The 13239-nt window shown below is 40.8% G+C and overlaps 1 protein-coding gene and 1 long non-coding RNA gene across 7 annotated transcripts; one reads left to right on the top strand and one right to left on the bottom strand.

Moving 5' to 3' along the window:
- The first annotated feature begins 1507 nt into the window (after positions 1–1507).
- On the top strand, positions 1508–7757 carry LOC127003465 (coiled-coil domain-containing protein 115-like). Of its 5 annotated transcripts, none has more exons than XM_050870192.1 (3): positions 1508–1656; positions 6143–6249; positions 6683–7757. In XM_050870192.1, the coding sequence occupies exons 2-3, from the start codon at positions 6154–6156 to the stop codon at positions 7268–7270; spliced, it is 684 nt and encodes a 227-aa protein (XP_050726149.1). In that variant the 5' UTR covers positions 1508–1656; positions 6143–6153; the 3' UTR covers positions 7271–7757. The 5 variants fall into 5 exon arrangements, with proteins under 5 accessions (XP_050726149.1, XP_050726145.1, XP_050726147.1 ...); XM_050870188.1 differs by lacking the exon at positions 1508–1656 and adding an exon at positions 1716–1992; XM_050870190.1 differs by lacking the exon at positions 1508–1656 and adding an exon at positions 2085–2151.
- A 952-nt stretch (positions 7758–8709) lies between these two features.
- Positions 8710–12852, bottom strand: LOC127003468 (uncharacterized). 2 transcript variants are annotated; one of them, XR_007757083.1, is made up of 11 exons: positions 12191–12259; positions 11940–12010; positions 11709–11756; positions 11470–11541; positions 11044–11111; positions 10549–10628; positions 10305–10386; positions 9719–9801; positions 9469–9548; positions 9245–9305; positions 8710–8825 (listed from the first exon to the last, which is right to left on the bottom strand). It is a non-coding gene; the product is annotated as an uncharacterized LOC127003468 (long non-coding RNA). The 2 variants fall into 2 exon arrangements; XR_007757084.1 differs by lacking the exons at positions 11940–12010; positions 12191–12259 and adding an exon at positions 12701–12852.
- Positions 12853–13239: the final 387 nt, after the last annotated feature.

The raw sequence follows: 13239 nt of genomic DNA on the forward strand, positions 1-13239 counted from the left end.
AATTACCTCTCATGAATAAGACTTGGTTGAGTTTGTGGCTACTGTGCATTGTAACTGAGCCGGGGGGGGGGGGGGGGGGGGGTAAGGTTAGTAAGTTAGGTTAGTTAATTTGTTAGTTAGTTTGTTAGTACAAGGTTGAATTACATTATGTGGTTGAGTTAGTTTTTCTACTGTTCTTCTGAATAAAATTGATACAGCTAACCAAACTAAATTAAACCTAAACTGACCTGACCTGACCTGACCTCTGACCTAACCTAACCTGACCTGCTTTGACCTAACCTACCCTAATCTCACCTGGCCTGACCTAACCTAACCTGATCTAATATAGTTCTCACGGGGGCCATGAGGTCAGGTCAGAACGTAAACAGGCCAGGAACTGTCAACAGGTCAAATTCAAAACTGCTGGAACGAATTTTATACCATGATTTTGACCCTAAATGACCTCACATGATCCCTGGATGACCCCCAAATGCAGATGGCAATAATACTTACGGGGGTCAAAAGGTCAGGTCAAAACGTAAAGTCAATATTTCAAATTTAAACAACCTGAACAAGATTTAAGAGCATGATTTCGATTCTAAATGACCTCACATGACCCCTGGATGACCCTCGATGGCAATAGTACTCACGGGGGTCAAAAGGTCATGTCAAAACGTAAACAACACAACATTTCAAATTTAAACAACCGGAACAAGATTTAAGAGCATGATTTCGATTCTAAATGACCTCACATGACCCCTGGATGACCCTCGATGGCAATAGTACTCACGGGGGTCAAAAGGTCAGGTCAAAACGTAAACAACACAACATTTCAAATTTAAACAACCTGAACAAGATTTAAGAGCATGATTTCGATTCTAAATGAGCTCACATGACCCCTGGATGACCCTAGATAACCCTCAAATACAGGTGGTCAGGTCAAAACGTCACTCACGGGAAGAAAAAAAAAAAAAAAAGCTAAAAGTAAACAAAACTATTTACTACAGCGAGATTTAAAGACTGATTTCGATGTGGTATGACCTGACATGACCCTAGATGACCCCAAAATACAGGTGACAGGCACAGGTGTATAACGGTCACCCTATCCCCATTATAACAGTACTTACGGTGAGTCATGGGGTCAGGTCACGTGTCCACGGCGCCCACATGACCAATCAGCTGATCACCCCCTATAAGTTACTGAGCACCAGATGTTGTTCCTAGGTATTCATTTAACGTAAGGCCTTCATAAAATACCAGAGCACGACAGACAAACAGGCCGACGCATGCACACACGTCCCAGAGGCGGAAAAAGCATATTAAAAAGGAGATAAAATGGCCATGAGGTCCTGTTGGAAAGGCTGACCATTACCACATGTTATAATTCACTTGTCTGTCCTTAAACGTGAAATATAGCGTAAAAAATATATTATCCCTAGTGGAAATGCATCTAAACTGTAGCCATGGAGTAATGGAAACGGATAAGCCACCAAAACTGCAATTATGAGAAACAGGAAGAGGAGAAAAGGCTCAAGGCGGAAGGTGAAATGAACGAAACAAAATGGGAAAGGAGTTAAAGCCACACAAACACCGCTCACACACACACAAACACACACACAGGGACACAAACACACACACACAACAACAAACAGCACTCATATCTCTCCATCTAAACAGGTAAGAAGGTTAAAGAGGGAGAGGCTGAGCGAAAATAAGTGAATCTCTATACGGCTCTCGTCCTTCCTAACAGCATCCCTCTCTCCCTCTCTTCATCTCCCAAACACACACACATACGTACACACACTCCAGACGCACATACAGCCTCTACACGCCTTAGGCTGAGCGAAAATAAGTGAATCTCTACACGGCTCCCTTGGCCTTCCTTCTACTTCCTTGTCTATCCCAGCATCTCTCTCTCTCCCTCTCTATCTATCTATCTCCCACACACACACATGTACACACACTCCACACGCACACACACGCACACACAGCCTCTACACACCCTTGGCTCTGGTAAGTTAGTGAAGTTTTAAGTATGAAATGTACACAGAATCACAAAAATAGGCCTATTAGTATTGTGTGACAGATTTCGGTATAGGCCTACCTTTGTGATTCTGTGTATGCATTCCATACTCAACCTGACCTCCTGGCATAAGTACAAAGTCTCCTGTGGTTAGTGGAGTTAGTGGATAGTGGTTCTTCAAGTTCTGGTTTCATTTTTCCTCGTCTCTGGTGTCTGGTACCGTTAAATTTCGGTATAGGCCTACTGTTGTGATTCTGTGTATACATCCCATACTTAAAACTGACTCCCTGGTATTATAAAGCCTCCTGTGGTTAGTGGAGTTAGTGGATAGTGGTTCTTCAAGTTCTGGTTTCATTTTTCCTCGTCTCTGGTGTCTGGTACCGTTAAATTTCGGTATATAGGCCTACTTTTGTGATTCTGTGTATACATCCCATACTCAACCTGACCTCCTGGCATAAGTACAAAGTCTCCTGTGGTTAGTGGATAGTGGTTCTTCAAGTTCTGGTTTCTTTTTTCCTCGTCCCTGGTGTCTGGTGGTGTCCTTGAGGGGAGCTGAGGTTCCTGTAGCCCCAGATCTGCGCACATACAGGCGGGTCAGAGTGAGAAGGGAACCCGCAGCAGGAGGATCTTTGTTCGTCCAGGTGTCTCGCAAGTATGGGCTCACCTGGGGGAAGGTTTAGTTCACCTGGGGGGCGTAGTTGGTCAGGGGTCATTGGTACCATGGTGAGGTTATTATGATCTATTTTCTTTTATTTTGTACCTCATGATAATTAAGTAGGTATTTGGTCACCTAGGGGGAGGCTTACCTGGGGGAAGTTTACCTTGGGATCACCTGGGGGAAGGCTTAGTTTACCTGGGGGGCTTGGTTGGTGAGGGGTCAGTGGTAGCTTAGCAATGTGTGTGGTGAGGTTACTATGATTTATTTTGTATTTTATGATAGGTATTTGGTCACCTGAGGAAGGCTTACCTGGAGGGAGCTTACCTTGGGCTCACCTGGGGGAAGGCTTAGTTCACCTGGAGGCTTTGTTGGTCAGGGGTCATTGGGTACCTTGGCAACTTGTGTGGTGAGGTTATTATGATCTATTTTGTTTTATTTTGTACATCATGATAGTTAAGTAGGTATTTGGTCACCTGGGAAGGCTTACCTGGTGGGAGTTTACATGGGCTCACCTGGGGGCTTGGTTGGTGAAGGGTCATTCGTACCATGGTGACGGGTGTGGTGAGTTTTATATGATTTATTTTGTATTTTATGATAGTTAGGTACATGAAAACATAAGAACACAGGGAGACTGCAAGAGGCCGAGTGACCTACATGGGGTAGCTCCAGGTATTTGTTCACCTGGGGAGGCTTACCTGGTGGGAGTTTACCGTGGGTCACCTGGGGGCTTGGTTGGTCAGGAATCATTGCTACTTGAAGTTATTGAAGTTTTATGATAATTTGACAAGTATTTGGTCCTATAGGGGAGGCATAGCTGAGATGATTTACCCGTCACCTGAGATTTTGGTTAGGAGTCATTGGTATACCTGTGTGATGTCTGTGATGAAGTTATTATGAAATTTTATGATAATTAGACAAGTATTTAGTCTTATTTGGAAGGCATGGCAGAGAGAAATTTACCTGTCACCTCAGGTTTTGTTTAGGGGTCATTGGTATACCTGCATGATGTGTAGAATGAGCCTAAAGGTTATCATAATTGGGCATAGAGTGGATATGAGATCTGTTCAAGGATAGTTTGTCTTGGGTAGGTGTGGCACTGAACAAGCAATGCAAGTTTTTATTAGTGGTTTTAACCTTCTAATGTTGTATCTTTGCAGTTACCTTGTTAGTTTGTAATATTTGTAGCATGGTGCAGGGCTAATATTAATTTTGTAGCATTACGGGAAGTTACAAGCCAAAAAAAAAAGGGGATTTATTGTTGCCGACACTTCCTCGTACTTTACTTTTATAATGAATATCACGTTAGGTTGTCTCAGTATGTGTGTGCTTAACCCAGTAGCAGCGACGGGCCAAATTTGTGGCTTTACCGTGTAGCAGCGACGGGCCAAATTTGTGCCGTGATATAAACCCCCCCAAAATAGATGATACATAAACTGATCACAAATGCTTTGATATATATTATGCAATGGTTTGTGTGAGTGATGATTTTTCTCATTTTTCTTGCTTAGAGGGACCATTAAGAAATATGATCCCTGCTGCTGCCGAGTTAAAGCGTATCACAGGTGCTGGCCCAAACTGTAGGTCCTGGGTCTCTCATCTCATCTCATATTTTATATAGCAAGGGGGGAAGCTCAAGGCCAATACACAAACAAAGCAACAACAACAAAAAAATCTAGATGCTGCTACGAGAGAAGAAAATTGAACGAAAGGCCAGAAGGGAGAAGTTAGTTTCGGAGCAGAGGTTAATTTCCTTATTTTCTCTTATGTGGGATTGGATGGGCTATGGGCCGTATTACAAGCCGAATCCGAGAAATTTTAGGTCCCTACAGAGTTCGGAATGAATATGGACCCAAAACTTCTCAGATTCAACGTGTAATACGGACCCTAAACCGAATTCTGTACGGACCCAAAACTTCTCGGATTTAACTTGTAATACGCCCCTATGAGTCTCTCCCACTCTTGACAATCATATACCCTCTCCTCCCTGGGTATGCTACAGCTGACGTAATTACCGACGGAACAGGATAGGATGCAACCAGACTAACACCCAATAATCGGCACATCATGAAGGACTTGTGATAACGTTAATATTACATGGCGGTGCACATTTCAACTTATTACTAAAGATGTGTACTGATACAGGAACTTAGAAAACAGTAAATGGGAGTTAGGTTAGTGAGAGCTTCAATTTTACCATTATATTTTGCAACATAGTATCTCACTCCTCCGAAATAAATTATGGCTTTATTTTTCAACTTCATATAATAATTAATATGGAGGAGAATGTCGTTGATTACCTTTTAATGGCGAAATATCCTCTTCTGATTACGTTACATTTTGCAAGCTAGTATCTCACTCCTCTGAAATAAATTATGGCTTTATTTTTCAACTTCATATAATAATTAATATGGAGGAGAATGTCGTTGATTACCTTTTAATGGCGAAATATCCTCTTCTGATTACATTACATTTTGCAAGCTAGTATCTCACTCCCTCTCTGAAGTAAATCATGGCAGTATTTTTTGACTCCATAGACTAATTAATATGAAAGAGAATGTCGTCAATGGCTAAATATCCTCCTCTGGTTAAATTCAAGGGGAAATGGTAATAATAATGCCATATCTTCAAGAGGGAATGCATATTGAGATGGGCCCGGGTTTACTGACGACTGAAGTGACAGATAAGTGCGGCTGAGACTTATATAATCTAATTTCTTTGCCACATTCATATGCTTTCAGTAACGTTTTTAAGTATTCATCATCATCATCATCGTTTAACGTCCATTTATTCCCTATGGTGGGGTTGGATGGGATATGAGCCTCCTCCACTGTTGCCGGTCCATAGCCATTTCTTCCTTGATGTTTAGCCTCCTCATATCTTCCTCCACCACCCTTCTCCCTCTCTCTCTTAAAACTTTGACAAATATTTACTTTCTGTGGAGGCTAAGGGGACGCCCACATAACTCATGGCTGGAGCAAGTTGATCGATCCTTAGAAGAGTTTGGAATGGGATGGGTAGCTGCATGGAGTCTTGCTCAGGGGGACTGTCAAGGGTGAAGGTGGTGGGTGAGTGAAGCAACGTGCCTCCTGGTGTATGCTCCCTGTTATTTAGTTAGTTGTGGCCATAATTATTCTTGTTTTGGCCCTTCAATTTGTGGTGGTCATGTGTTGTACCGCAGGTGACTAGTGGATAAGGCAGCCAAGATTCAGTAGTTAACCCATCCCGATGCGATTGGCACGGATTCGGCCTTCACTGGTAGCCTGGTAACATATATTTCTAGGCCTTTCTCTGCCTCTGTGGTGGTATTGGTATGCTGGATATCCCCTCCCAAGGTGCATGGCTTTACATTTTTCTTCATTGAATTGTAGCAGCCACTTTTTATTCCATTCCTGTAGCTTAGTGATGTCTTCTGGTAGGAAATTTGCATCCAAGGGGTAAAAATTGCAGTAGTTACCCCTTTTCTCTCCTCTTTGAACCCGCAGAAGTGCATAAGATGGCAAGCAGCGTCCAGCTCTCCCGGGAGGCTTTGTGCGATGGGCTTGATCATCTGGCACTGCAGCAGCTCAGGCTCATGGACCAGCTAATAAGGGTGTGTAGTCTGGCCTGGGGCTACTGACAGTCTTTCTTTTCATCTGGCCACTCTCTACTTTCATCATTATTGGAGCAGCGTTTAGTGGACTTTTTTTTTACTTTTTTATGCCTTTGAGCTGCTTCCTTTCCAGTAAGAAGAAAAAAAAGTGTTCATCCATTCTTTTTTTATTTTTTGATGGCCTTATTTCCCCCTATGGAGTTCTAGTATTCATCTGTCACACTCCCTACTGGAAATCATGCACAAAAAAAGGAGAATAAGTATTTGCTTAGTCAAAATGGAGCGTGTTGCAAATTTTATTCATGTAGGTATCTGTTCAGTGGTGTATGAGTGTTGTAATCTTCCATGGCTAGTTTCGCCAGTAGCTATTTCTGGTATTCTGCAGCTCCAAATGATTTACTGTTTATATTAAAATCTCTCCACTTGCCCACAGTACAACATGATGCTTGAGGAGAGGATGCGGAGTGGCTATTTTCTCCTGAGCAAGACCCGGTACAGCATGGGCACCAGCGCTGTCAGTTCCCTCCAGCTGCCCTCCCCGGACTCTGAAACGGAGTCCCTCACAGGTGTAAAGACAAGCCCCGTGGTGTTGGAGGACTACAAGGGAGACATAATGTACCACAGGGTTGACATCAGCTTCAAAGACCCGATGACTCCACTGCCGGAGGACAAGGGGGAGGAGTCGTGTGAGGAGAGTGAAGAAAAAGATGAACAGAAAATAAGGAAGAGGATGAATTACAGCACAAAACAACGAAGTTTAGATGATGAGAATAGTGAAACAGAAAAATTATCTAAGACTCCGAAGAAATCCAGTCGAAAGTACGTTAACCGTGACCCAATTCGCTGGTTCTCTCCTCTCCCACAGCAGACACTAAGGCAGGCTCAGCAAGACTTCAAATCGTCGGTCTCTCTTCTCGCCGAGTGCGCCACAGTCCAGTCAAAGTTAAGAACTGTCAATAAGGAATACCGGCGCCTCCAGGAAATCAAGACAAAGCTGGATTTTGAAGACAAAGAAGAGTGAAACGAAATGTTGAGAATTATTTGTATATATTTTTTTACATCCTTTTTATACTCGAAGCATTCCAAGCAGTTTATTGTCTTCATATAGAAGCATTGTTACGAGTTATCTATGCTGATAGTTCACTGAGCTGTGTACTGAAAACGAGTATTTGCATGCAAGCCTTCCAGTCTTCACACTATTGCAAGAGTAGAGCTTGAGGCATGTTGGGTGATCAAAGCTCAACATGTATAGCAAGTCTTTTCAACAATGGTCAATTAAAGATCAGTTATGCACACTAATTTTTATTAAATGCTTACATCAAAAGTCAACTCTCCAGCTTTGTACAGGGAACCGAAGCTCAAAGTGGCAGCCCTTCCTGTACTGATAAACTGATGAGCCACATTTACTTCTTTGAATTCATACTAAAGGTCTTGTTTGTCAAAAGACCATCCTTTGTCGAGGTGGTCAAATGATGGTCAACTTACACGATAATAAAGGTTTAGGGTAATCCCCGAGTTTTTTCTTGCTTAATTTATCATTTGACCAAGACTGAATTCCAGAATCTCTTGGTATACCCTTAAACTGTCCCCCCCTTCCACTCCCCAGACACTTGCAACTAGTTAGTCCAGGATAAATATACTGCACTGTATTAACCCAGTAGCTGTGGCGATCATGTTTCTTAAAGACCCCTCTACGCGAATTAATGAGAAAAAATCACTCACACAAACCATTATATGTATCAATGCATGTGTGATCAAATGCATATATATATATTTTTTTTTTGGGGGGGGGTTATGTCATGGCAAGAATTTGGCCCATCACTGCTACCAGGTTAATCTAGCACTAGCCAGCAGAGAAGGCAACCAGACACCTGCCACAACCAGCACCAACCACTCCTGCTGAGGTGTTGCAAACCTGGTGCAGACCCTCACCACTGTGCTTGTGCCCCTTAACTCTCCTTTGGGCTCCTGTAGATCAAAACAAATTTCTCCATTCCATTTATCGCTCCTTTGCAGCCTCTGAAATTACAGGTTGTCTCATTGGGAAGACGTTGAATGCTCTTTTCTGATTCCTCATGAAATAACGACAGCTTCCAGAACCCAGTATGTACCCAGTGCACGACGAAGATTGTCTTTGCGATGGAGACATTACCTGTAGTTTCTCAAGTCATTCTAAACCTGGTTCAGAGCTTTTTCTAATTATCAGAAGTGGCTTACAAAAGGTTGTCTTCTAACTTCTGACAATTGCACTTTTATAATTTTGCACAAAATCAAGTTTTGCAGACTGGCAAGAAGCAAAAATGTTGCTCACAGCCAAGATGCAAACTTTATAGTACCTATTTCCAGATAAAATTTGTAGTATGCAGGGTATTCATCAATGCCCTGAGAAGCAGAAAGGAATCCCAACACTTCCCTTGCCTGCATGACATGAGCACAAGACCAGGCTAATGACAAGACATGTAATATTTAACGTTTTTTTATAAATTTTTATTACTAATATTTTTTTACAGTATTCTTATCTTATGTTACTTCTTTGATTCTGCAAACCCGTCTTGAGACTGCAGCCATAACTCCATCTGAAAGTGTTAAGAGAATCCTTTCAAAATTTGTCAAACTAATTCTAAGGATATCTTACTTAGTATTGTCTTTCAGCACATCTTATTCCACACACAATCCCAGTTGTTAATGGGATTCAGCGTTGGATTATCAGTCATCACAACAATTTGCTAATATATGGGATCAACCTAGTCACAATACACATACTCGCCTCATTTTTTTAAAACATCATATCGATTTTTATTAGCAACACTGTGGCTGGTTGTCTTTTTTAGCTGTTTTACACAGGCATTGTTAGTTACAACATGAGTTTGTAATATCAACTCAGAAAATCCAACTCTTCTAGGTAACTCCATCCCAGAAGTGGAATTTAGAAGTCAAACTAGCCGCATAAATGTTAATAAATACTAATTCAACATTTAAAGAATCTGGCAACTACCTTCTCTAAGCATCACATATCCTTCAAAGTCCCATAACTTCACGGATGACTGCACCACGCCCTAGAAAGAAAATCATGCATTGTTAAAAATCTGATGAACAAAATACATGATATAAACTTCATATACTGATCAGTGAGAGAGTTCAACTTCAGAATTATCAGTATGAGAAAGTTTCATCATGATAGTCCAGCAATCCAGATCACTGTAACTCATTGTAACTTACCTCCTGATGTCCACCGTGCAACCACAAGCTCCTCGGTCCCTTCCCTGGGGATTTTGTAACAGCACAGCACCAAATGTACCCTGGAATAAACAACAAACATTCTTTTAACACTTTTAACACATGAATAAATATACAGTAGACAAATATAACAATCAGTGAGAGAGTTCAACTTCATAATTATCAGGTTGACGAGGTATGTTTCATCATAATAGTTCGGAAATCCAGATCACTGTAACTCATAGTATCTTACCTCCTGCTGTCCACCATGCAACCTCAAGCTCCTCGATCCCTTTGCTGTGTGGTTTTGTAACATAGCGCAGCAACATACGGATCCTGGAATAAACATTGAACATTCTTTTAACACTTAACATATGAATACAAACACAGTACACAAATATAACAATCAGTGAGAGAGTTCTACGTCAGAATTATCAGTCCGAGTATACTTCATCATAATAGTCCAGCAATCCAGATCTCTGTAACTCATTGTAACTAACCTCCTGATGTCCACTGTGCAACCTCAAGCTCCTGGGTCCCTTTGCCAAGTATTTTGTAACATGGCATAGCACCAAATGTACCCTGGAATAAACAACACATTCTTTTAACACTTAACATATGAATACAAACACAGTACACAAATATAACAATCAGTGAGAGAGTTCTACGTCAGAATTATCAGTCCGAGTATACTTCATCATAATAGTCCAGCAATCCAGATCTCTGTAACTCATTGTAACTAACCTCCTGATGTCCACTCAAGCTCCTAATTATCAGTCCGAGTATACTTCATCATAATAGTCTAGCAATCCAGATCACAGTAACTCATTGTAACTAACCTCCTGATGTCCACCGTGCAACCTCAAGCTCCTGGGTCCCTTTGCCAAGTATTTTGTAACATGGCGCAGCACCAAATGTACCCTGGAATAAACAACACATTCTTTTAACACTTAACATATGAATACAAACACAGTAGACAAATATAACAATCAGTGAGAGAGTTCTACGTCAGAATTATCAGTCCGAGTATACTTCATCATAATAGTCCAACAATCCAGATCACAGTAACTCATTGTAACTAACCTCCTGATGTCCACCGAGCAACCTCAAGCTCCTCGGTCCCTTCCCTAGGTATTTTGTAACAGCACAGCAACATACGGATCCTGGAATAAACATTGAACATTCTTTTAACACTTAACATATGAATAAGTACACAATAGATAAATATAACAATCAGTGAGAGAGTTCAGCTTCATAACCATCAGCTAATACATGCTTCATCATATAATAATTCTTTACCCCTTGACTACGGATTTCCTACAAGAAGACATCACCAAGCTGCAGGAATGGAAGAAAAAGTGGCTGCTACAATTCAATGAAGAAAAATGTAAAGCCATGCAACTTGGGAGGGGATATCCAGCATACCAATACCACAAGGGAAACATTCCACTATCCACCACAGAGGCAGAGAAAGACCTGGAAGTATATGTCACCAGGCTACCAGGGAAAGCCAAATCCGTGCTAATCGCAGCGGACGGTTTAACACTTTAGATGACTCAATGCACAGGAAATACTAACCTATTGATGTCCACTATGCTGCTGGGTCCTTGTACAGCATTCTGCACTCCAATATGACTGCCATGACCCTGAAATATACAGGCTATAAACAAAAGGTCACAGCAAAGTAAGGAGGTTAATTAAGAAGTAAAGATCAGTATAAGGATGGATTCTTCAGTATATCAGGTTTCAAGTGTCAAACATCATTTAGACAGGAATATGGTCAAATTAACCCGGTAGCAGAGACGGGCCAAATTTGTGCCATGATTTAAACCCCCCAAAATAGATGATACATAAACTGATCACAAATGCTTTAATATATATTATGAAATGGTTTGTGTGAGTGATGATTTTTTCTCATTTATCTCGCTTGGAGGGACCATTAAGAAACATGATCCCTGCAGCTACCGGGTTAATCATATAACTTGTTGCACAGTAGACACTAACCTATTATGTCCACTATGGTGCTGGGTCTTTATATACGGCATTTTGCACCTTGATTTGACTGCCACATTGACCCTGAAACAAGTAGCTTACTAACAAAAGGTCTCACCAAAGTAGAGGATAATTTTATAAGTAAAGATCAGGAGAAAAAAGATAAGTCTTCAGTATATCAGGTTTCAAGTGTCAAACATCACATGGGCAGGAGTATAGTCAAGGTAAGGGCAAGGGATATATGTACTAACCTTGACAGTGATCCAGGACAGCCAAGTGACAACCATGGGCGGCAGTACCTGGAAGATGCTACTCGTAAGAAATGGGACTCTACTCAATAATATTATAAGGGATTACTAAACTATCAGCATGAATATTCCTTCTTCAGTAGTAATTCAGGTTTCAAGTGTCAAAACATCATGTAGTTATTAGGTCATACAGGTGTTGATATTTCAGGTATACATGCATTACCAGCTACTCACCTTATTCAACACTGCGCAAAATACAGAAGTGGTCCGTAACCTTGGTGGCAATCGTGAAGCAGCAACGCCCACTGAAAAGGTAATATATAAATGAGAACAATGGACAGAGGAATTTCATGCAATATTCTTTACTGCATGTCAGCACTACGTTATCTACAATGTATCACACCAGTAAAGAGAGTTCAGGTTTGTTTTCATTGTGTCATCCATATAATAATATAAAAATAAGATGTCCAGGAATTTAAACTTACTTCTGGCATGAGCTGATTTTGCTTCTGATTCTTGTGCAGAGATGACTCAATAGTTCATTCTGATAGTTGTGAGAAGAAAAGAATCCAAAAGTAAAAAAAATATTTGAATTTGTGTACTAAATATGTATAATAAATAAAATAACCAGTAAATATATCTCAGGTGATTCACAACCATCAGCATAATTCAACATTAATCATATGACTTGTTGCACAGTAGACACTAACCTATTATGCCCACTATGCTACTGGGTCTTAATATACAGCATTTTGCACCTTGATTTGACTGCCACATTGACCCTGAAACATGTAGCTTACTAACAAAAGGTTACACCAAAGTAGAGGATAATTTTATAAGTAAAGATCAGGAGAAAAAAGATGTCTTCAGTATATCAGGTTTCAAGTGTCAAACATCACATGGGCAGGAGTATAGTCAAGGTAAGGGCAAGGGATATATGTACTAACCTTGACAGTGATCCAGGACAGCCAAGTGACAACCATGGGCAGCAGTACCTGGAAGATGCAACTCGTAAGAAATGGGACTCAACTCTTAATAATATTATAAGGGATTACTAAACTATCAGCATGAATATTCCTTCTTCAGTAGTAATTCAGGTTTCAAGTGTCAAAACATCATGTAGTTATTATGTCATACAGGTGTTGATATTTCAGGTATACACGCATTAACAGCTACTCACCTAATTCAACACAGCGTAAAATACAGAAGCGGTCCATAACCTTGGTGGCAATCGTGGTGAAGCAGCAACGCCCACTGAAAATGTAATGTATAAATGAGAACAATGGACACAGAGGAATTTCATGCTATATTCTTTTAATGCATGTCAGCACTACGTTATCTACAATGTATCACACCATTAAGGGGATTCAGAGTTGGATTGTTTGTCATCATATTAACTAAACCCATAAAAATAAAGATGCCCAGGAATTTAAACTTACTTCTGGCATGAGCTGATTTTGTTTGCTTCCCATTCTGGCGCAGAGATGAATTGATAGTTCATTCCGATTCTGTAAGATATAGAAAATCTCAGTAA

Source organism: Eriocheir sinensis, chromosome 25, assembly GCF_024679095.1.
Source record: "Eriocheir sinensis breed Jianghai 21 chromosome 25, ASM2467909v1, whole genome shotgun sequence".
In the NCBI taxonomy this organism is placed as follows: domain Eukaryota; kingdom Metazoa; phylum Arthropoda; class Malacostraca; order Decapoda; family Varunidae; genus Eriocheir; species Eriocheir sinensis.